The sequence below is a fragment of the Erithacus rubecula genome (genome assembly GCF_903797595.1).
Source record: "Erithacus rubecula genome assembly, chromosome: 18".
In the NCBI taxonomy this organism is placed as follows: Eukaryota; Metazoa; Chordata; class Aves; order Passeriformes; family Muscicapidae; genus Erithacus; species Erithacus rubecula.
The window spans coordinates 6,354,313-6,376,625 of record NC_136670.1 but is presented as its reverse complement, the minus strand read 5'-3'; the positions used below and the strand labels follow the sequence as shown (position 1 = coordinate 6,376,625).

Genomic DNA, 22,313 nt, shown 5'->3' with positions numbered 1-22,313 from the left:
AGGCAGAGGCCATAGACACCAAACCTGGGGGTGCTGGTGATGGCAGCAGCACTTCAGAGAGGAGAGATGCAATAAAAGGGGGAAACACCCACCACGTTTTAGGCTGTGGTCTGACCCATGCAGTGACTGGAGACAAACAAGCTAACAAAACACAACACACCCTTCTCCTTCCAGGTTTGCCCTGGGTTCAGCTGGTATCTTTGTTCCTACACGAGGAATGGTTTTTGTTTGGCTCTGGTTGTTTCACTGGATCTGTAGTGCATTAAACAGCCCATCTTCTGGTTTGTATTTTTTCCAGTTATCGTGTTTCATATATTCTGGCTCCTTCCAGCCAGCTCTGTATCCCCTCGAGCAGAGACTAAGCAGGATCCAGTCCTTGAGCTCGCTGCCTTCACATGCACAAAAGGGATATGGACTCACATCCCACATTTCTCTGCTGAGTTGTGGGAATATTTGCAGCAGGGACTCAAACACCTTGCTCTGCTTTCAGCCTGTCACCTAGATCAGGTTCCCACAGGCATTGCAGGCTCAGGGATGGTACCTGCTGCCACTGCCACTTCACACCCTCTCTACAAGCTGGCTCCCGAACTCAGTCTGGACCAGCCAAGATTTGTGCCTATTTTTCATACCATTCAGACCGTGATGATGGCACACTAGAGCAGCTCGTGTAGGAGTGGGGGATGTCTCCTTGGTGCCCCGACAGCCGCCAGGCTTTGCAGTGTCCCTGCGCCCAACCCTGCTCACTTTCCCCTTCAGTTCCCCTGCTGATCTTTCCCTGCCCGCTTTGAGGAGCGAGCGGTGTGTGTGGGTGGGCCGGGGCTCTCCCTGTGATTATCCAGCAGCTCCTCGGGGGAGGCAGGGGAGCCGGGGGCTGGTCCTGCCGGGCGGGATGCGCTCCCGCACCGCCCCAGCGCCCGGCGATGCACGCACGGATCACGGCACAGGCATCTGCCACCAAAACCTGTCTGCAGGAAAGCCTGTCTGCTCAGCCCGGCCAGAGAGAAAGGCATGACAGCACAATTAGCGAGAGCAAATGAAAGGCTGTTTGAAGAGGAGGGGGGAGGAAAGGGGAGAGCTGCATAAATCCCTGGTGGGGTTTTGGGCTTGACATCAAAACCCCTTAACAGTGTATTACTTCAGCCCCCAATGTGGACAGATGTTGAGCTGTGGCTCAAAGGAAGTCAGAAATCTTTCCTTAGAAAAAAAAAATTGGCTAGGAAACTAAAGAAAATATTGTGAAAGAAAAGGAAATAAAAGCCCACTAAAGAAGATTTATCACTGCCTCAAGCATTTCTGTATCCTCTAGTCTTATGAGGTCTCAGCCACAGGGGAGAGCAGAAGAGAAACAGCCTGTTGCTATGTTAATGGGTCAAAATTTGGAGTGGGGACACATTTGTCCCATCCATGCTGACCCCAGCCAGCATTCAGGGGCCTCTGGCACCAGCCTGCAGCATTCCCAGCACATCCAACCCAGCTGCCCTTTTTGCCCACTCATTCCCATTTGTGAGACTTTTATGGAGCCCTTTGCCAATGGCAAAATGTGTTCATTCCTAGAAGAGCTTAGCGTTATCCACAAGCATGGAGATTTTGCTGTCCATTCCCTTGCCAGCACTGAAGGTGCTGAATAAAACCAAACCCAACAGAGATTCTTGGGCAATCTGGTTGCTGAACATCATTTATCTTCAAAAACTGCCTGTTAAACCTTGCACTTTGCTACCTACAAGACAGGAATATTCTTAAAGAAGTTTCAATGCATAAAAGAAACATTCCTTCAATACCATGGTTATGTAAATGCTTTTTAAAATAATTTTGACAAAACCTTTCATCTATTCTGTCTGTTGGGTCCTCCCTATTCACATGAATACTTGATGTATTCTAGAGTCCCAGTTTGCTGGCAAGGGAAGCTTTCCCTCTGGCATCCATGTCTTCTGGCTCTTTCCCAGCTGCCCATGTGCTCACTGCTGGTGCAGACCCCACCACCCCAGCAGGGACAGAGGTGACACTCACCCTGCAGCTCTCAGGGTCCCCTTCCAGAGCCTGGTTTGTAGCTGGGAGCTGCACCAGCAACCTGCCACCCCTCTGGTACAGCAGCCATTTGTAAAGTCACCTTGATCCAGCTCCTCTAAGTTACTGGGTGTGAGGTTCTTCCAAATACCTGCAGCAGTGGAGACCAACACTCAGCTGTGCCCAAGATGTCTCATCATGTCTTATCCTTCCTGGCACCCTGTTGCATCTTTGTATTAAGAAATGGCTCCCCAGCCAGTTTCTCCCTTTTGATATAGTTAATAAAGATTTTTAGAAGATACTTGCAGGATCTTTGCAAGATCTTCATGCTCTTTTTTAGCTCTCCTTTGTGTCTACTCTTTACTTGCCATGTTTTATGGCTCTTCTTTTCCCCCTCATGTGGGAAACCTTTTCACTTTTAAAACACTGACCTTCTCCCTGTGATACCTCCTTAACCTTAGCAGTGAGTCAGACAGGGTGTTTTTTAGGACCTCTTAGTTCTTTTTGAGTTGTGGCACATGTTTTGCTTAGGCTTTAATAGAGCATTTTTTAATCACCTCCAGACTGCTTGCAGGCTCCTTGCTTTCTGCCTGCTCCTTTTTGGTTTGTTGTTATTGACTAATCACCTTATTTTTTTCATAGTTCCCTTTCTTGAAATTGTAGAGCCCCAGGCTGGATTTATTTGGTGTGCACTCTCCCACTACAGCATTAAAGGTTGTTTTGTGGTCACTAGCAGAGACCAGCTCTCCCACAAACACCTTGTGAAGCAGGTCCTGTGCACCCTCCCCACCAAACCCAGAGCAGCAGCCCTTCTCACACTTCCAGCACTGCTTGGTCCTGGAGGCCTTTTATTGTACTCAAACCCACTTTTTATTCCTTCCTCATGGATCACTGAGCTGACTAACTTCTCTAATCTCATTTTATATTTGCTGTTCATAACTTTTATCTTTATCAGGGCTCAGTAACACAGTACTGTCTGTATTTTTTTAACAGGAACCCGTGATTTCCCAAATCAAGAAATCTTTACTGGTTCTGGGATTGTTATTCAGGATTGGAAAATCTGGCATTATCTTATATTTTGAGCTTTTGGTATAGTGACAGAAGCATATCCAGGTTTTGTCTTTGGTTGCTCAGTCATGTTCCTGTGAGTCTGCTGGTGCCACACATAGCCAAATTCACCTTATTTACTGCAGCTGCTTCCTTTATTTCCCTGCTGCTCTCCCCCTGGATATGGGCCACCTCCTCCTCACCAGGATGCCACTCTGAATTTCCACAACCACAGACCTTCCTTCAACTTTTCATCTGAACACTCCCTTACAGCTTTTCCATCTTGCAGTGCCACCTGCCCAGCTCTGCTGCCATGGAGCAGCCAGGCCCTGTGCCAGCAGCTGGCAGCTCCAGAGCTCTGTCCCTTCCCAGGAACATCCACCCCTCAGAGCAGAGCAGAGCTGGCACCTTGCCCTGCAGCCCCAGGGCTCTCCTACACCTCCTGTGTGCCTGGTGGCCCCGCAGGCTGGGCAAGCACAGCCACCCAAACCTGTGCAGTGTGAGATAAGCTGGGCATCTCTCACAGGTTCCTCCTCCTGGGGGGCTGCAGCTGCTGTGTTTGGAAAGTGCACCACAGATTTTTGTACATCAAGTGGGAATGACAGTCCTTTACCCTGGACTTATTGACCCCCTTACCATGAGCTGTCTCACAGCTCTCTGTATTGTCACCCCAGCACCTGGCACTGTCCCCAGCCCTGTCTGCTGGCCCCAAAGTTAATCCGGATGTCCTCCCAGCACAGCCAGCCCCGCTCGCTGCCCCTGACCCGGCTCCCTGTGATACTCCAGCATCCCCATCCTCTGCCCTTGCCTCGTCCCCAGCACAGCCCCAGCAGGGCACCCCGAATTCCCACCGGCACATCCCTCCTGCCCGGCCCCATCAGGACCCGGGTACAGCCGGGGGGGCACTGAAGGGGCTCCGGGGATTCGGGTTTTGGGGTTCGGAGCTCGGACCGCAGCGCCCCGCACGGGCGGCGCCGGCCGCCCACTGCCGGCAGCTCCGGCTCGGTGCACCCTCCCGCCCCAGCCCCGAGCTCCCGAGAGCTGGAAAACAGCACACCCTGCTCACAAACGAGCCTCGAGGACGGAGGAACTGTCAGCAAAACGTGCTTTAATTCCTGCGTATAAAACCAACCATCTCTCAAATGACAGGATACATAAATGATGAAAAATTAAAAGATAGCAAAGGAAGGATGTATTCCCTGCCTGGGAACAGTGATTCTCCAAGGACCCAAAGGACATGCTGTGTGCTCCCAGATCTAAGGCACTGCAGGGAGAACTGTCACTGACCAGAGGGGAGAACTGTCCCTGACCATGGATCAGAACTGTCACCGACCAGAGGTCACCTGTTAAAGGCTCCAAAGAAGTGTCCTGATGGCCCAGCCTGCTCCTCTGCTGGTGGAACTCCTCACACACCATGCTGTTATATTACACATCCAAATACGCGATGTATATATTTTACATAAACCTATACACACTGCTGCTGGCAGCTTGCTGGTTTCATGTGCTGCTGGAGTGCTCCACTCTCTGGTATTGTGCTTGTGTGCAGCTCACTCCTCTTGCACGTCTCTGCTTGAACACATTTCCTTCCCACACCCTGCTGGGCAGAGATGAAGGTCAGGAGCAGCCAGGGAGCCAGGCAGGGCTCACAGCAGCCACCCCTCCTGCCCCCAGGGCTGTGTGCTCCCTCTCCTTGGCAGCATATCTCCTGCTCCAGCAGTGCCTACCCTGCCACCTCCATCACAACCAAGATGGCAAAACCACATTTTGATCTTCCTGAGCCCATTACAAGCTTCGTGTGAAGACTACCAGGGGGGAGCCCATGCACCAGGAGATGTCTCTGCCTCAGAGGAGAAGGATCAGACTAGGATTATTCTAATGTGAAAAGACAGGACTATCACCCCCTCCTGCCTCCTCCCAGTCCTAACTCTCCTGTCCCAGACTCTGGTCCTGGTCTCCTCTCCTTGACCATAAATCCTGGTTTCTAGCCCATTTTTCTCAAGTGTCACTACTGACATCAGTAGTGCCAGCAGGACAGCTACAAGGCTCAGGGCAGTGACCTGCTGATGAAGGCACTGCAGCTCTTCCACCCTGTCCTATAGCCCTGCCACAAACCTGACACTTTCTATTTTCTCAGTAGCACTGGCCAAACTTCCCATCAGCCCAGTGGCACAGAGCCCAGGGGTTGGCAGTGGGAAGCCCCCAGAGCAGCACTCCTGCTGGGACAGCAGCACACCTACCGCTTCCTGGAGAACTGCTGGTCTATCTCCTCCAGGGACTGCCCTTTTGTTTCTGGCACAAAAAGGTAAATGAATATAACAGCCATCACTCCCATCAGCCCATAGAGAAGAAACATCCAGGAGAATCCAATGGCATCTGCAGAGATTCAAGTGTGTGAATGTAAGAGGTGGGGTACAAAGGAAACTGGTTGTTTACTGTGAGGTGGTCATTGGTCCTGGACAGGGGCACTTTATTTTGTGAAGCCTTCAAGAGGGCTGGGAAACTCCTTATCTGAATGGCCTGGACTGGGAACTGGCAAAGGGAAAGGCTGGTGAATGGCAGGCTTTGCCAGCAGCAGGGGGAAGAAGGCAGCTGAGCTCCGGGGCCAGCAGTGCCTGCTGAGAAATCCTGTAAAGCTGCTGGGATGGAAGCTGCAGACTCTGTGTTTCCTGATACTGTGGTGCTACAGTGCAGCCCAGTGGGCAATGGGGGATTTTTATAAACCAGGGACAGGGAGGCTCCGACCAGAGCTGCTGGTGCTCCTGCTCTCAGGAGCAATGGGGTCACACCCATTCCAGCCTCAAGTCCTCAGGGTACAAAATGACACTGAAATCTCCAAATGGCTCGTGGTGGCCACCTTGCCTAACCAGCAGTGCAGGGAGGGGAAGAGGCTACTTACCAATAAGGTCCAGGAAGGAGAGACTGATCAGTAAATTAGCAGCCCAGTTAAAGCTGTTACAGAAGGCAAAGGCTCTTCCTCTTATCCCAGCAGGGTAAATCTCACTCAGGACCAGCCAGGTCACTGCACAGATTAAAGAGATCACAAAGACAGTGTGGAGTTAAGCAATTTGTTTGGCAAATGGGCAGGGAGATTTCAGCAGGGGGTTTAAACTCTGCCTTCACCCAGCACCCGCTGCTGGTGGTGTCAAACATTCATCGATCTCAGAGACAGATCACAGCAGAACACTTCAAACCTCCTGTGTTCAGCACTTCATGGAGGAATGAAATAGCAATAAAAAGGCCCAGGGAGTAAAGAAGAAAGCAGAGTAGCTGGTCATTCCATTCACAGGAGATGAAGAGATCTGATAGGCCTGCTGTCAGGTCATGCTCTTTGTAAAGAAATGAGAAAAGGTGGAATTAGGGAGATGACATTGCATTTGGGCTAAAATCAGAGTTAAAGCAATATATATATTTAAGTCTCTCTTATCCTGGGGTTATTTTGCTTGAAATAAATTGCAGGGTGGCTGTCAAACCTGTGACACTTACTCAGTTAACATTTTGTTTTTTGAGTTAAAGCTATTTTCTCCCATCAACGCATTTAAATGCCAGAAAACAATAGAACTTACATGGAAGCAAGAACTAATCTTTAATCTCATCTGATGAAAAATAAATAATAATAAATAAAAAAGCCCCAACAGATATTGAGAAACTTCAAAAGAGGTTCAACTTCTAGTTCTGCTGTGACTATCATAATCACACAGCAGAAGCCCCTCAGTCCCTGTCCTCAGCCCTGTATCTTCCTCCTCACCAGGGTGACAGGAAGATTATGTGCTTGTAGGGTTTGTAGGATGCTCTGATTTTCCATTGAACTTCAGAGAAGAAAACAGCTTTACAAGGGTAGTAAATAGCATGGAAGAGAAAGTTACTCTAGTGCTGTAGCTGACAGAGCTGCAGTGCTAGAGGATAATTCAGAGGCAGGAGGGGATGTATTTCCAGTTCCCAGACTCTGAGCTGCTCAGCACAGCAGATCCATAAGGAATGGTTCAAGCAGGCAGCTGGCAGATCAGCCCTAGCTTTATTCTCTGGGTTAGTGAAAGGATAAACACCACACTTACTTGGCCCAAATCCAACTGAGAAGGCAGTCACAAAAGCCATCATGCTCAGCAGTGTGATCCAATTTAAGACCGTATGTTGTGCCCAGGGAGCAGCATCGAGAGGAGGGCCTGTGCTTCCTTTCCTGGATTCACCTACCAAATCCCTTTTCTGAGTCGGGGAAGAATTAGGAACAACCTCTCTGCTTTGAGTGCTGGCAAAAACCTCCGTAAGGCTGCTGGGGGCAGCGAAACCAGGGCCTGCCTGAGCTCTGGCAGCCGCTGTGGCTGGTGTGAGGGGTGATGGAGCCCAGGGGGGCAGCAGAGGGGTCAGGGGGCGCTGGCTGAGCCCCTGGGACGCGCTGGCTGCTCGGCAGTCCCTGGCCATGGCCAGCGGAGCCAGGCGGCTGCACAGGCCGATGGTGGTGACAGACACGGCCATCAGCACACAGCCAGCCAGCAGCAGCAGCCTCCTGCCCGCCCTGTCTGCCAGGGCCATGGCCACCAGCGTGGCCACCACCTTGACTGCTCCCAGCCCAACCGAGGCCAGGATGGCCGAGGAGTTGCTCTGGAATCCCGCTGAGTGGAAGATTTTGGAGGCGTAGCCCAGCACGTTGGGCTGCCCAGTGAACTGCTGGAAGAGCACCAGCCCCAGGCCCACCAGAGTCCTTCTTCTCATGTTGTCTCTGCTCCTGAAAAGATCAAGGAACGAGTAATGCCTCTCCTGATAGGGCTCCCTTTTTGCTGCTGCTCTGTCCTCGGCGTCCTGCAGAGGGATGAGGCCCTTCTGGCACTCTGAGTCCCACGAGCTTAATTTAACAGGGTTCACTGGGAGGAAGAGGATGCTGAGGAACTGCATGGCTGTCGGGGCAATGGCCAGTCCAAACATGTACCTCCACCCCTCCTGCACATCTGCAAAGATGTAATTCAGGGCGTAGGACAGCAGGATGCCCATGGTGATTCCCGCTTCGTACAGAGACACCAGCAGGCCTCGCTGGTGAGCAGCCACCATTTCTGAGACGTAGATGCAGCAGGCCATGGATGAGACAGAGATGGCAAAGCCCACGGTCATGCGCCCGATGACCAGCACCGTGAATGACCCGGCCAGTGTGAGGGTGAGGCTGCCCACCAGGAGAAGCAAGTTGCTGACCAGGATTGCTCTCCTCCGGCCATGGCGGTCGATGAGGATCCCCCCCACCAGCGAGGCGAGGAGCGCCCCGGTAAGGACGGCGCTCACCACAACTTCTTGCTTGAAGCAGCTGAGCTGGAAGTCTGTCTGCAGCTGCAGCAGTGCTCCAGAGATTATCCCCAGCTCATATCCAAAAATCAGCCCGCCCAGGAGAGACACGGTTGCAGACAAGAGGAGGACCAGCACTGCACGACCTAGAAAACAAACAAGTAGTGCTAGGTTCAGTTTTGTGATGCTGTAACACAGGCAGTGCTAGGTTCAGTTTTGTGATGCTGTAACACAGGCAGTGCTAAGCTCAGTTTTTGTGATGCTACAACACAAGCAGTGCTAGGTTCAGTTTTGTGATGTGAGATAAGCAGCGCTAGGCTCAGTTTTCTGATGCTGTAACACAAGCATTACTAGGCTCAGTTTTGTGATGCTGTAAGGATGAGCAGTGCTAGGTTCAGTTTTGTGATGCTGTAAGACAAGCTGTCAGCATGCACAGGCTGGAAAAAGTTCTCCCAACACATTCACAGCTTCCCATCTACAAAGTCATGATGTGGACTTTCCCCATAAGTCACTAGATCATGTGTATAGAGGCACTTGCAGACAGTCACACAACCCACCAGACTTCCACTAACTCCAGGGGTACTCATTTGGGGATGCAGAATTTTGAAATCAGGACTTTCTAACAGGGTTAAAACTTGTTTTTAAGTGCAGGACAGTGACTTGTAGTGTCTGGAGTTGTACAGTGGGATCCTTTGATTGTAATTACAAAATTTGTTCTGGGCAGGAAGTGCAGCTTCTGCTTTTTGGTTTTGAACTGTTCTGCATTATCATTTTCACATTTCAATGCATGTGGTACCACCAGCTCTCCATGCACTCCCTATCTTGCCATTAAAAGCCCTGCTCACAAAAGTTTATTTTTCCTTTATTTTGTCCTTTAGTTAATATTGTACTCTCAGCATGAGTTTGTGGGGTGACCCTGATTTCTTAATCTCTCCTGTAGCTCCAAGGATCTCCAAGTCAATCACAGTCTCCTCAGGCTGGTCCAGGACCACAGGACAAACTTCCCTGCCAGCTCAGAAGTTTACTATTGCCACTCTCAAACAAGAAGTGACTCTTTGACCTTCCCCTTCCCACAGGGCATGCCAGTTTCCTAATTATGTAAGTTTAGCTAAAATAAGACAAAAACAGCAGCAAAAGCAACTCAAACCAACCCACCCCAAACAACCCTACAGAACCAAGGTGCTGCACATGCTCCTCACCATGGGGAGGGGATGAAAGAGTGACCACGTGTGAACCATGCCACACTAGCAGGGATTGCACTGGGACAAGAGCCCAGTGTTCCCATTTCCTCAGGGAACAGAAGTGACAGTGACCTCTCCTCCAGTTACACTTTGAAGCATAGGTAGAGTGCATTAGTTTGGGGTATTGTGCTGTTTTGCAGCATGTAATACTATCTTCATTCTTTTGTTTAATTAAAACTACTCATCATTTTGACTGTACATGGAAAAAATGTAGTCAGAACCATCAGTTTCCACTGTGGAAACTCTTCTCACCCTATCAAAGGACTTTTTTTCCTATCATAAGCTGTGTTGAATGGGAAGTGTTTCTGCTTGGCCTTCTTCATATACAGCTGTCAATAAAGGCTATTTCTCAGTGATGGCTGTATATAAATACAATTATTTTTATTTATTCTGCAACCCTCTGTGTTTCATTTGTATTACTCATGCAATCCCAGCTATCCCAGTCCCTCCCATGATCTGTGTGACCATCTGCACTGCTTTTAGCACTCCTTGTACATGTTATGCAGCTAATCAGAAAAAATGAGAACACAATGCCTAAGTGGCCATCCCATTAGCTTCAAGCCACAAATTCTGTAAGACACAGACAGCCTCACTATAAATACCATGGCTGATTTCATCAGCTTTTGCTGCATTTCTTATTAACTTAGTAAGCAGTCATGGTTTATGAACTTTGACTGATATCCAGCTTGTATATGATCTATTCTGACGTAGCTGGGGAATTTGAAAAGCCTTCAGATGTCCACAGGAGGACAGAAGGTGCGGTGGAGCAGAGAGCTGTGCCCGGCCATTCCCTCCCTACAGCAAACTGGCCTGGGGCCAGCACAGTGACCTGCAATCCCCAGTGCCCAGCAATCCCATTGCCCAGCAATCCCAGTGCCCAGCAATCCCAGTGCCCAGCAATCCCAGTGCCCAGCAATCCCAGCGCCCAGCAATCCCCAGTGCCCAGCAATCCCAGTGCCCAGCAATCCCAGAGCCCAGCAATCCCAGTGCCCAGCAATCCCAGCGCCCAGCAATCCCAGTGACCCGCAATCCCAGTTCCCAGCAATCCCAGTGACCCGCAATCCCAGTGACCCGCAATCCCAGTTCCCAGCAATCCCCAGTGCCCAGCAATCCCAGCGCCCAGCAATCCCCAGTGCCCAGCAATCCCCAGTGCCCAGCAATCCCAGCGCCCAGCAATCCCAGTGACCCGCAATCCCAGTTCCCAGCAATCCCCAGTGACCCGCAATCCCAGTGCCCAGCAATCCCCAGTGCCCAGCAATCCCAGCGCCCAGCAATCCCCAGTGCCCAGCAATCCCAGTGCCCAGCAATCCCCAGTGCCCAGCAATCCCCAGTGCCCAGCAATCCCAGCGCCCAGCAATCCCCAGTGACCCGCAATCCCAGCGCCCAGCAATCCCAGTGCCCAGCAATCCCCAGTGCCCAGCAATCCCAGTTCCCAGCGAGCCCGGCTCCCTCCGCACTCCCCGAACCCCTGCTCCCCTCCCCGGCTCCCGGGACCGAGCCACAGGAAATTCCTCGGCTCTCTACGCGCTGCTGGGACCGCTAAAAAAAGAACAGAAAGCAAGGAAAAGGCGGGCGATGCACCCCCAGCCTTTAGGAAAAGTTGCAAACTTTTTTTTTTTCCTTTTTGTAAACTTCTCCGCGGGGCAGGACGTGCCCGCCGCAGCCCCCCCGCCCCCCGCCCGTCCCGCACTCACCCATGGCGGGGCCGAGCCCCGGAGCGCAGCGGGCGGAGCGGGGCGGAGCGGGGGCCGCCGGCCACGTCGCTGCTGCCCTGCCCCCGGCCGGGCAGCCTGGGGCTTGTAGTCGCCCTGCCCGCCCCTCTCGGGGGCGGGGGTCCCGGCAGGGGAGGCTGCGCCGCCCCGGGAGCGGAGCCGGGTGCCGGGGATCCCGTGGGTGAGGATGCGGGTGGCCGGGACGCGTTGCGGAGGTACGTGGCGGGTTGGTGCAGAAACGAGGATGCGGGTGCGGTGCCTGGAATGTCAGCTCTGTCCCCAGCCTGTCTCGCTTAAAGAACAGAAATCTCCTCACTGCCTGCAGGGCTGCTCTTGTGTAGAGCTTCACATCTCTGTTTCTCTGGAGAGAAAGTCTCCAGAAAGTTACAAGAGAGTGTATTCATGTTTTTAGGTAGCTCGGCTGGAACGCGGCGGAAACCTGCCAAGAAAGGGTGGCCACTTGAAAGCTGAAAACAAAAAGAGCAGCAGGGGAGGTTTAGGTTGGACACGAGGAAAAGGTTTTTCACACGGAGTGGCTGGGCACTGAACAGGCTCCCCAGGGCAGCGATCACAGCACCAAGCCTGACCAAGTTCATACAGTATTTGGACGATGCTCTGCGGCACGTGATGGGATTGTTGGGGCGTCCTCTGCAGGGCCAGGAGTTGGACTCAGTGATCCTGGTGGCCCCCTTCCATACCAGAGTATTGTTTGAGTCTATGATTCTGTGATTCTGTGTCTGAGTTTGCCCTCTTTCATGGCTGAAAGGATCAGTCTCTCAAGCTTATCTCTTTCTGCTCCATCAGACAAAACATTCAGTATTCAACTTCCTTTGCAATTAACATTCTTTTTCTGCTGAGTGAAACAGGAACCTTCCTGTTGTCCTGCATAAAAGACACTGGGACCTGCACTTGGATGCAAGATTATTTTCTGAGGCTAATTTTAAAACCCTTTAACACCATAGGCAAACATCGCCCCTTGGTGCTCTTCCTGTGAATGGCAGCTGCCGGGTGGGTTGCGCTGTGCTGAAGTCCATGAGATGTTCAGGAGTTTGCTGTGACTCTGCTGGTGTTGGGAACAGTGAGGAAGAAGTGGCAGAGCCCTGCAGCAGGCACTGCCACTTCAGGGTAAGTGCAGATGACCACAAACCTGATTTGTGAGCTAGCATGTGACTGCAAATAATAATTCATTAAAAACCTATGAGTTTTAATATTTAGTATGTTATACCCACACCAGCTCCAGAGCAGCACTCTGTGGAGCCTGTGCTGGTAAAGCTTGTAGCCTCAGCACAGAATTCAACTGGGGAAGGTCTGAATTAGTGACCACTGTGCCTCTGACATAGGCAAAAATTAACAGGTTGGGTGAAGAACAAAGAACATGTGAGCATGTGATTTTTTAAAAGAGCCTTTTCACTCATTCTCCATGTTAACTTATTAGGGAATTTAAGAGAAGTATTTAAAAAATGTTATTTTTCCAAGTATGGGGATACTGAATACTGATCTCATGTCTCCGGTCTGTAGAGCAGTGGTACCAACTCATTTTATTACAACTCCTAGTTTAGGGATGCTTGAGATGGGCCATACTGGATCATGTGTGTCCTTTCAGCTTTAGTCTGTTGGATCTCTGGCTGCAACATGAGCATCAGTTGATGAGATGTTTTGGTTTTGTTTCTTCTCAAAATAATAGAGAATATGAAAAGTGTGTCAAATCGTGTACCTCGTTTATAGATTAAATAAAAGCTTCCCATTCATATGCTCTAACTTCAGTGGATATACAGGATGTGAAAACACCTTTTTTAAAACCTTGTATCTGATACAGTCTGACAGCTGCAGCAGGGATCACACACTTGGTGAAGAATGGCTTCAAACACCAGCCAATAGAAACCCATGGTGTTCATGGGAAGAGCTTTTCAATAACATTAGCATTTCATATTAGAGCAGTTTAAACAGCCAAATCACAACCAGCTCTCGTGATATGCAGAGGGAGAAATTACTCCAATTTTCTCTCTTCCCCAAGACCCACACGAGACCAGTTCATGGCAGACAGCAAACACTCCATCTCTGTGTCTAGGCTAATGTTCCACATTTAGGGGGGCACAGAGGGATGCAGGGGATGCAGTGTGATCTTGCTCATTATCTCTGGCCCCCAGAGCTCAAGCCAAGGCATTTTGGGTGAGCTGTGTTAGAAACTGGAGGAGATATCTCCCATGCATTGTTCCTCACCACACCAGGCCAAGAGCCAGAGAGAACCTAAAGTCCTCATCCGCCTCAGGACAAACTTACTCTTGGCTACATGATCTCCAATTTGCCTGAACAATTCCTTCCTTCTGAAATTAGTTCAGTGTGAGAAGGAAGAAATTGTATTTTCTCTATGGTCACTCAGCATTTCTTTTTCTGCCACCTGAACATTTTCTGGAGGCTTCTTGGTCTCTGGCAGGGCAAGAAATATTATTAGCACTGACAACAAACAAGGTGAGGTCCTGGGGAGCACAGGAAGAGCTTTATGGTGTGTTTACCAAAGGTGGCTGAAAACATGAGATCAGTATGTACAGAAATGCAGCTGTCACATCGACACTGTGGAGGCTGTGGGTTATTGTCCTCTGGAAAAAAAAAGGGCGAAAACCTGCAGGGAAAAGAAACTCTTTATCTGCGGTCCTTTGAGCTTTTTTTTGTAGCCAGCGGGTGTTCTGGACCTGCTGAAAGCAGCATCTTTGTCCTCAGCTCCACGTGAGAAGGTCTGGGAGGGTTGGATCCATGAACGCTTCGTGCCTGCAGGCACGTTCCTGTCCTTGCTCCCTCCTGGGATGGGATGCCTCCTCCTCCTCCTCCTCCTCCTCCTCCGGGGCTGAGCCGCAGGAATGCGGTCCTGGAGAGCTCCGCCTGGGCAGCCTGGGAACGGCAGCCGGCGCTGGGGAACACAACCCTGCTGTTATTGTTGAAATGTTACCCTCTACCTCTTGAAGAGGCTTTGAAATTGAAATACTAACGCAAGAGGGGAAAGAAGTTCATCCTGGAAAAAGGAATCACACCCCCAAGTAGTTTCTTCTGTTATGATTGACCCATAGGAAGGGGCTTGTGGGACCAAAGTGAGCAAACTCAATTCAGTTATTGATGGAAGTGATGGTCCCCGAGCAGGCAGAAGTGTCACAGCTGGCCAGGATGGAGCCAGCTCACCAGGAACCTGCTTTTATTGCACGTTCATTTACATCCCAGAGAGATTTCTCCTCCTGATGCCAGCCGGCATGTGCTTGAGTTTTCTGTCATGATGTCCTAACTCAGGGGGGTTCCTTGGCAATGCTGGTCAGTAGTGTTGGTCCCACCAGGAATTTTGTTTCCTTGCATATTGTAGGGATGCTTCCAGCGTGGCACCCTACAACAACTCAAATTCACCCCTTTTCCCATCTGTCCAGCTCTGAGGATGGCAACCTCCATCCCTAAATAAGCTGGGGGTGATGGGAGAGCTGCTTCCAGGGCTGCATCCTGCCTGATGCCAAGGGATCTGTAGGACAGCAGGGACGAGCCCATGAGATCTGCCTTGGTTCCCATCAGCTTCGTTTGCTGTGCTGCAATTTTTAACTGAATTACATTGTTTGTGAAAGGAGAGTTTGTAAATGCTTGTCACCAGGAGCACAAAGTTACATAATGAAATCATTTACCAGTCTGTGGCTTCAGAGCAGTTCTCTGGGGTGATTCAATATTCCAATAAAAATACCGGGTGATATCATAAATATTGTAAATGGCTCTAGTTAGTTTCCAAGGGCTGTGTCAACTGTTTATTGTATTAAAAGAGAAAAGAATAAGTGAAATCACGGGGAAGATATAATTTAAATAAATAAAATAAATGGGAAAATAAAGCAAAAATATTTTCTTTCATATTTTGAAAGCTCTGGAGGAGGTTTTTGGCCAGCATGAGAGGAAAGCATCATGTTTGCCAGAATAATGAACCCGAGGCTATGCGTGTGCTTATAGGTTGTATGTGTATGTCTGTGGAGGTATCTGTGCTCTGATAAAATCTGTCCACAAGACCAGGATAACCTTTTGCCTTGGTTGAGTGTTTGAGGCATTTGCAAATTCCAGCCACAGAGACCAAGAATTGACCCCATTCCTTGGGCAAGCTGTTGGGCTCCTGCAGCCCTGCCAAGGCGAGGGCAGCTGCAGGAGGGTGCCTCAGGTGGGCAGAATTGCAGGATGAATTATCTGTATCATTGAAAACTCAGGGAAGTTGTTTAAAAGTTGTCTCTGAAGCAAGATAAATATTTGCTAGGCATGATCCCACCGTGCAATGACATGTAAGCTGTGTGGAATGTGTTAATAAAATATAAATGTTCTGAAAAGGAAACAAATGCTGCGGGTGAGAAAACAAAGACAAAATGGACTTGCTGCACCTCCAAAAGCAACAATTGAAAACATATTTACATGGACTGGGCTGAATTCTCTTGTATCTTCTGAGGAACATATTTGCAGCATGTGCACATCACGCAGTAGGGCAGTGGGTTTTCAGGGTGCCAGAAAAACCCAAATACTGCTCCAGTGAGGTTTATGAGGATAGTGAGGTTTATCCATCTCTTAATAAGATGGCAATGGGGGACTTGGCTGCTCGAGGAAGGGGGACTCACCTGACTCATGGCATGAGAGGCCCATGACAGACCTGGGGCAGGAGCTTTGGTGGTGCCCAGCGTGGGGACCCGAGGTCACACCAAGCCCTGATCCCCTGCAGCTTACGGGCAAATCCCTTCTCCTTCCCAGCCACCAGCTGGGGCTGCACAGCCTCCAGCAGAGGCTCCTGGCACAGGAAAGAACACGGAACGGTGATGGACCATGCTGGTGGTGATGTCCCAGCGATGGAGTCCCCACGGTGATGCTCCAGCGGTGGCGATGTGCCGGGGATGATGCCGGGAAAGCCTGGGGGAACCACTTGCCCCCTCTGGAAAAAGCGCAGCCAACACCTCCCTTGCAAGCCCTGGGGCAGCTGCAGGTCCCGCTCTTGCACCGGCAAAACCACGGGAGCACTCGCGGGCACGGGAATGCTCGGGATCAGGTCCCACCATGCTGCAGTTAGCCAGGATCGCCCGGCAGGGCAGGGGCAAGCGGAGAGCAGCAGGATTCCCGGGAGCGGTTTGGAATGTTTTGGAATGTTTGGAAGGAGCAGGGCCAGGCACAGAGCAGTGCAGGGCGCGTTATACCGAGGGCAGCGGAGCGGTACAGCCGGGCGGAGCCTCGGCAGTTCGTATGTTTCCGTCACGGCCAACCGAGCATTGTCGATTATGGCCGGAGATTACCGAGCATTGCCGAACAGGCGCCCCGCGCATGCGCTGCGCGGGTCCCAGAATGGCGGCGGCCCAGGCGGAGGCGGGCGGTGTGCGGTCGGTCACGGCCGGGGCCGCGGGCCCCGCGATGGGCGACGTGGAGCCCGCGGGCCCCGCCGTGGGCGAGCGGAGCGCCGCCGGCCCCGCCGTGGACGGTCCCGAGGGCGATGCGGGCGCCGCCGCTGTGTCGGAGGAGCCGCCGGCGCCGCCGCCGCTGCCGGGGCTGCGGCTGGTGCAGCAGGGCGCCGAGGCGCACGTGTACCGCGGGCTGTTCCTCGGGCGTGCCGCCGTGGCCAAGCTGCGCGTCCCGAAGCGGTACCGGCACCCCGCGCTGGAGGAGCGGCTGAGCCGGCGGCGCACGGCCCAGGAGGCGCGGTCGCTGCTGCGCTGCCGGCGGGCAGGTGGGCACGGGGCGGGCGGGCCTGCCAGGATGGACGGACAGACGGACAGACAGCCCAGAGCCCATCAGCCCGGCTCTGCACGCCGCTCAGAGCGGGTATCGGGCACTTGGCGCCTTCCTGAAGGGTTGGGGGGCTCCTGAGCCCGGCGCCTCGCTCTGCTCTTTCAGAGCGCCCCTCAAACTCGTGTTGCCCTCCGTGTGTCCCGGAGCCTGTTCAGTTCGGGGAGGCTCGCCCCGGCAGGGGCTGCGCTCTCGGAAGGCTTGAGCTGCCAGGTCGCTGTAAGACTGCAGGGCAGATGGCTCGGAAGTGAATCTTGGCCGGGCTCTTCCAAGGGGTGGATCACCAGTGGCTGCATGTGATCTCAGCTGGCATTTCTGCTTAAAGGCTTTTATCGGTTGTGTTTTGTTGCTAAAATAAAGCTGGGAATCATGTAAATTAACTGCTGGCATTTGATTTGTTCTTTTAAACAGGGATTCCAGCTCCAGTGGTCTACTTCGTGGATTATGTCACCAACTCCATCTTTCTTGAAGATATTGTAGACTCAATTACTGTTCAGGATCATATTTATTCTGTACAGAAGAGTGGAGATGATAGCAGTGGCCTCCATAAGTTAGCAGAGAAGATGGGTGAGCTGTTAGCAAGGATGCACGATGAGGATATTATCCATGGGGATCTGACAACTGCCAACCTCCTCCTGCGGCCACCCATGGAGAAGCTGGACTTGGTGTTGATAGACTTTGGACTCAGTTTTATTTCTGGTCTTCCAGAGGATAAAGGAGTTGATTTGTATGTTCTGGAAAAAGCCTTCATTAGCACTCATCCAGATACTGAAATGATGTTCCAAGTTCTGCTAAAGACCTATGCAGCCACATCTAAAAAATCTGGTCCTGTGATCAAAAAGCTGGATGAGGTTCGGCTAAGGGGAAGGAAGAGATCCATGATTGGGTAGAAGAGAGTGGGGTTAGGGATGGAGAAATAAGAGGTTTTGCAAATAGGGTTATTTATATTTCTAGTTGGTTTTATTTCGCAGATTGCTATTTTGATAACTGTGTCCTCAAATAAATAAACATGAAAGAGTTTTAAGAGTCATCAAGTAACTGAAGTAATTGTGAGATTGGGGCACAGCCAAGAGAGAAACAATTAGAGTTCACCTCTGTCTTAAATGTTAAATATTTCTAATATGAAATAGTTTACAGTGTCATTTTGTTCATCTTCGTGTGGTTAGAATAATTCAGAGCAATCTCTCGGCCTGTAAACCATGAATTTGTGAGAGGTTCTTTCTTCAGAGACTAGAAAACAGCATCTACAAAAGCTAACTGGGAAACTCAAGTGTGTTGTTTTTCTCACAAGACTTTACAACAAAGGGTTTAAATCTGTTATAAATGACTCAACACATCCTGAAGATGAATGATCTGAATTCTGGAACATGGGCAATGCTGAAATACCACACTATACATAAAACAGTTTTATTTTCTTCCAGTAGTAAATGTTGGCTTTTTTCGCTCTCAGTCAATAGTGCTGTCTTAAGAAAATATAAAATTTGTTAATCTAAAATAATTTTTGCTGACAAACTTCCACTTCAAGAAGACTGCCGTAAATTTCCTCTTTTGGAGCTTTATAAGGGGGACTGCTGGTATTGCCATCACCCAGGTAGGTGATTAGCAGAGGTAGGCAGTAATACTGTTTTTCTTGTAAAGTTTTCTCTATATTAATTCATTTTTCTAGCTCGGGGTTGTGGGCGGGGCCGGGCGCGGGCGGTACCGCGTGTCACAAGGCGGCTCGGCTTCAGTAGTTCTACTCCGCGCGGTGGCGCCGGCGCAGCGCTGCCGCTTTTGGTTGCGGAGGTGGCCGGTTCGAGTCCCGCAAGCTGTCCTAGCGCGGCGGGCTGCCCGTGCCCGGAGCGCATTTCACGCCTTGCCAGAAGAGCGCCTGGGCGAGTGCCCGACCCCGGCGTGGGGCCCGGGTTCCACCGCCCAGCCACAGCTTTGGCCGCCGGGCCGCCCCCTCGCTCTCTGCAGCTGCCGTGTTTTGTTTTCGCGTGGCACATGGGCGAGGAGCGGGGCTGTAGAGCGGCTGCTGCTTCTCCTCCCTGCACGGGGGGACACACACGGGCACTGGGCTCGGCGCTGCCCGGGGACACACGGGCACTGGGCTCGGACACACACGGCCAGTGGACTCGATTCTCCCCGGGGACACACACGGGCACTGGGCTCGGACACAGGCGGGTCCTGGGCTCGGCGCTGCCCGGGGACACACACGGGCACTGGGCTCGGACACATGCGGGCACTGGGCTCGGCGCTGCCCGGCTGTCCCGGTGCAGGCGGGTGTGATGTAGCGAGGATCTGAGCCCCGAGTGCCGGCCCCGCTCAGCGCAGGCACAGCCTGACCCCCCCTGCCACCGCCCCCATCTGTATAAACAGCGCTCTCACCGTGTCCCGCTATGCCAGGATTGAGTTCTGTTTGCAAAGCCCTTTGAAGGAGTCTGCTCGCGGCTCTCGTGGTGTTTGTTGAAATGCAGCTCTCCCTGCGGGGAGCGGAGCAGGAACAAAGCGGATCGGCGGGCGGTGTGCGCGCTGCCCCGAGCCGGGGTCGCAGCCCGTGCTCAGCGCTGTCCTCCCGGGGAGCTGCGGCAGGAGGAGCAGGGACTCCTGAGCTGGCCTCTGCTGAAATCAGCTCTGCCGCGGAGCTGCAAAACAAAGCGGGACAATGCTGGTCATGAAAAGCAAAATGTTTTGCTTTTTTCGCTGCGTGATAAACCCCTCCTTGTTATATAAGCGTTACTTTCTGCACATCTGTGTTAGGGCTTGTTGATATTTCCTCTCGATCAGCCCGGTGTGTCATATGGATTGCTGCAGAGAGTGCTGAGCTGGTGCTGTGCAAAAGGTGGAAGAATCTCTGGAGGCTCATGTGGAGCAAACAGGACACTCTGGACCTGCAGAGCATCACCCCACATCCTCTTGCAGCCTCGGCTGTATCCATCCATCAGGAGTTGAGTGATCCCTGGGGTCCCTTCCAAGTCACTGATTCTGGGATGAGTTGTGTCTGCAGCAGCAGCTCCTTGGATGAAAACCACTGGTTGCCTGCCTGGTTCACAGGGCAGGTGGAGGTTCCAGTTTTTGTTGGCTGGGAATAGTTTGACATGCTGCCGTGTTAGCTTTCCATGCATCTGTGTGATCATAAGCAACACAATTACTATTATTATTGTTATTAAAATAATTTATGTCAGGCTTTACACTCAGTGAAGGAGGCTGAGTGTCCAGTGCATGTGCATTCTTATAAGGTAAATAGGACTCCTCTTTTCTTTCTTCCTTTCTTTCCTTCTTTCTTTCTTTCTTTTATTTTGTTTTTATTTTGTTTTTCCTGAATAGTTTATCTGCTGCAAATCCAGTTTTGAGCCATCAATATTCTTTCAGAGTTTGGCCTGACTTTCTACAAAGTCCTTGCAAGCCACACTGGCAGAAGTGGTGATGTCCTGCCCTGTCCTACCAAAGGCTTTGCTGTCCTTCAACCCCTCCAAATCCTTCTTCCTTGCCTGTTGGGGTGACCCCGAGACTGTGGGATGGGACAAGAGGTGGCTGGTGGTGCATGAAGCCACTGGGGGTCTCTCTGCCACCATCACTAGCACCAGGAAAATCTGTATGTTCAAGGAAAATTTTTGAGCAGAATGCATTTACAGCTGTGTGCTGGATGTACAGTTGATCACTCTGAGTCTTTCTACTGCTTGAATCTTTTTGCTTTTAAGAATGAATTGTTGTCTCAGGGCATCAACTCCAGGCCTGCTGGGACAGCTTCATTTCCAGAGGCTTCTCAGCATCTTCTTGATCTTGCTCTGCCCCTGGATATCACTCAAAAATGCCATGATCCAAGGAGGTGCAGATAAGATGTGGAAAGAGGAATGAAAGGAAAGAGGGAAAGACAAATGAAATGGAAATAGAAACATTTTATCAGCAGAAAGTGCAGTGTAGTATTTCTGAGGGAATTGCTGATTTTTGATGGAGTTGCCTTCTCTGTTTATTTTGATATCTGTGATTTCTGTGGTGGGACTGGGGAGCTCTTGGCAAACAGCCTGACTTTAGTTTGGCAATAAGACCACGTTCTGTTTTTGCTCACTGATGCCATGAGGCAGAGCTGAACTAAGGGGATTTTTTGAGATAAATGTGAGCTGGAGACCTAGGAGATCACTAAGAGGAAAAAGAAACATGGAAAAAAAAACCATACAAGCAAAGAACGGGGATGGAGACACTGTTGAATAATCTGGAAATGCTGTTGCCATGATTTTTGGACAGTGGCTGCTCTGTGATGGCAGTTACTGTGTGTATATGTAAAAACTGTGCATGTAAGATATATGGTGTAGCTTTTTCAGTGAACTTTTTTATAGTCTAGGACTTGATGTCTGCAGGAAATTGATATTTTCCAGTTTTGCAAGATGCAGAACACTGATAACCTTTTGCAACCCTCTTCTCCCATCACTGCTGATAGAAAACCAAGTTGGAGCAATAAAAGCATAAAAGCTCATTTGTAACCCAGGGTTCACTCCATAAGGGTCACTACAGATAAATAAAGCCCTTCCTGGCCCAAGCACAAGCTGTGTCCCACAGTGGTCCCTTTGGGCTCTTCACAGCACCTTTCTTTTGCCAATAAACTAAACTTAGCTTTAGGTAGTGGCCCAGGAGTGTTCTGACAGGCAGGGCAGCTGCAGCTGCTGCTGGCACTGGAAATGGGGATGGCAGAGATGGAGTTTACAAGAAAACAAACTAATTAAACATTAATTCCCAGCTGAAGTGCAGGAAGGCTGAGAGAAGCAGCGTGCAGCCCATGCACAATGGGCTCGGCTGGGAAGCTCTGAAGGCTGAGCCAGCACCTGCCCTGCTGAGCAAGAGGGGCCAGCTGGGGAAGGGGCTGGGGCTGGGGAAGGGGATGGGGAAGGGAAAGGGGCTGGGGAAGGGAAAGGGGATGGGGAAGGGAAAGGGGCTGGGGCTGGGGAAGGGGATGGGGAAAGGGCTTTCCAGGCAAACCACCACCTGGAGGGGAATGTGCTGCCTGTCCCCTCGCCCTCCACACAAATGTACATTCTTATAAGAGAAAGAACAAACTGTGCCCTTTGTTATTGTTTTGAAGCCTTTTTTTAACTTTCAGGGTTGATTTTGAGAGAAGAAGTTTTGTAGAGCTTCTTTGGTCCAGCATGTGGGACACACTCAAACACGAGCTCCCAGTATCTGGCTGATGGATATTTTGGGTAAGCTGAACCCGTTTTAAGCAGTTGCATTGTTTTACTGGCCTGAATTTTGCTTTCAGTCCTTCAGTCACCCCTCTGCCCATCCTCTCCATCACACACCACTA

General features: G+C 51.0%; 2 protein-coding genes across 2 annotated transcripts; one reads left to right on the top strand and one right to left on the bottom strand.

The window, feature by feature from the left end:
- Nucleotides 1–4,142: 4,142 nt before the first annotated feature.
- SLC2A10 (solute carrier family 2 member 10) lies at nucleotides 4,143–11,417 on the bottom strand. Its single transcript, XM_079321255.1, has 5 exons — nucleotides 11,252–11,417; nucleotides 7,104–8,462; nucleotides 5,948–6,070; nucleotides 5,289–5,424; nucleotides 4,143–4,645 (listed from the first exon to the last, which is right to left on the bottom strand). Exons 1-5 carry the CDS (start codon nucleotides 11,253–11,255, stop codon nucleotides 4,549–4,551), a joined length of 1,719 nt encoding a protein of 572 aa, XP_079177381.1. The 5' UTR covers nucleotides 11,256–11,417; the 3' UTR covers nucleotides 4,143–4,548.
- A 5,177-nt stretch (nucleotides 11,418–16,594) lies between these two features.
- On the top strand, nucleotides 16,595–18,174 carry TP53RK (TP53 regulating kinase; the record flags this gene model as incomplete). The annotated part of the gene is made up of 2 exons (XM_079321964.1): nucleotides 16,595–16,973; nucleotides 17,444–18,174. The coding sequence occupies 2 exons, from the start codon at nucleotides 16,595–16,597 to the stop codon at nucleotides 17,920–17,922; spliced, it is 858 nt and encodes a 285-aa protein (XP_079178090.1). The 3' UTR covers nucleotides 17,923–18,174.
- Between the last annotated feature and the right edge of the window lie 4,139 nt (nucleotides 18,175–22,313).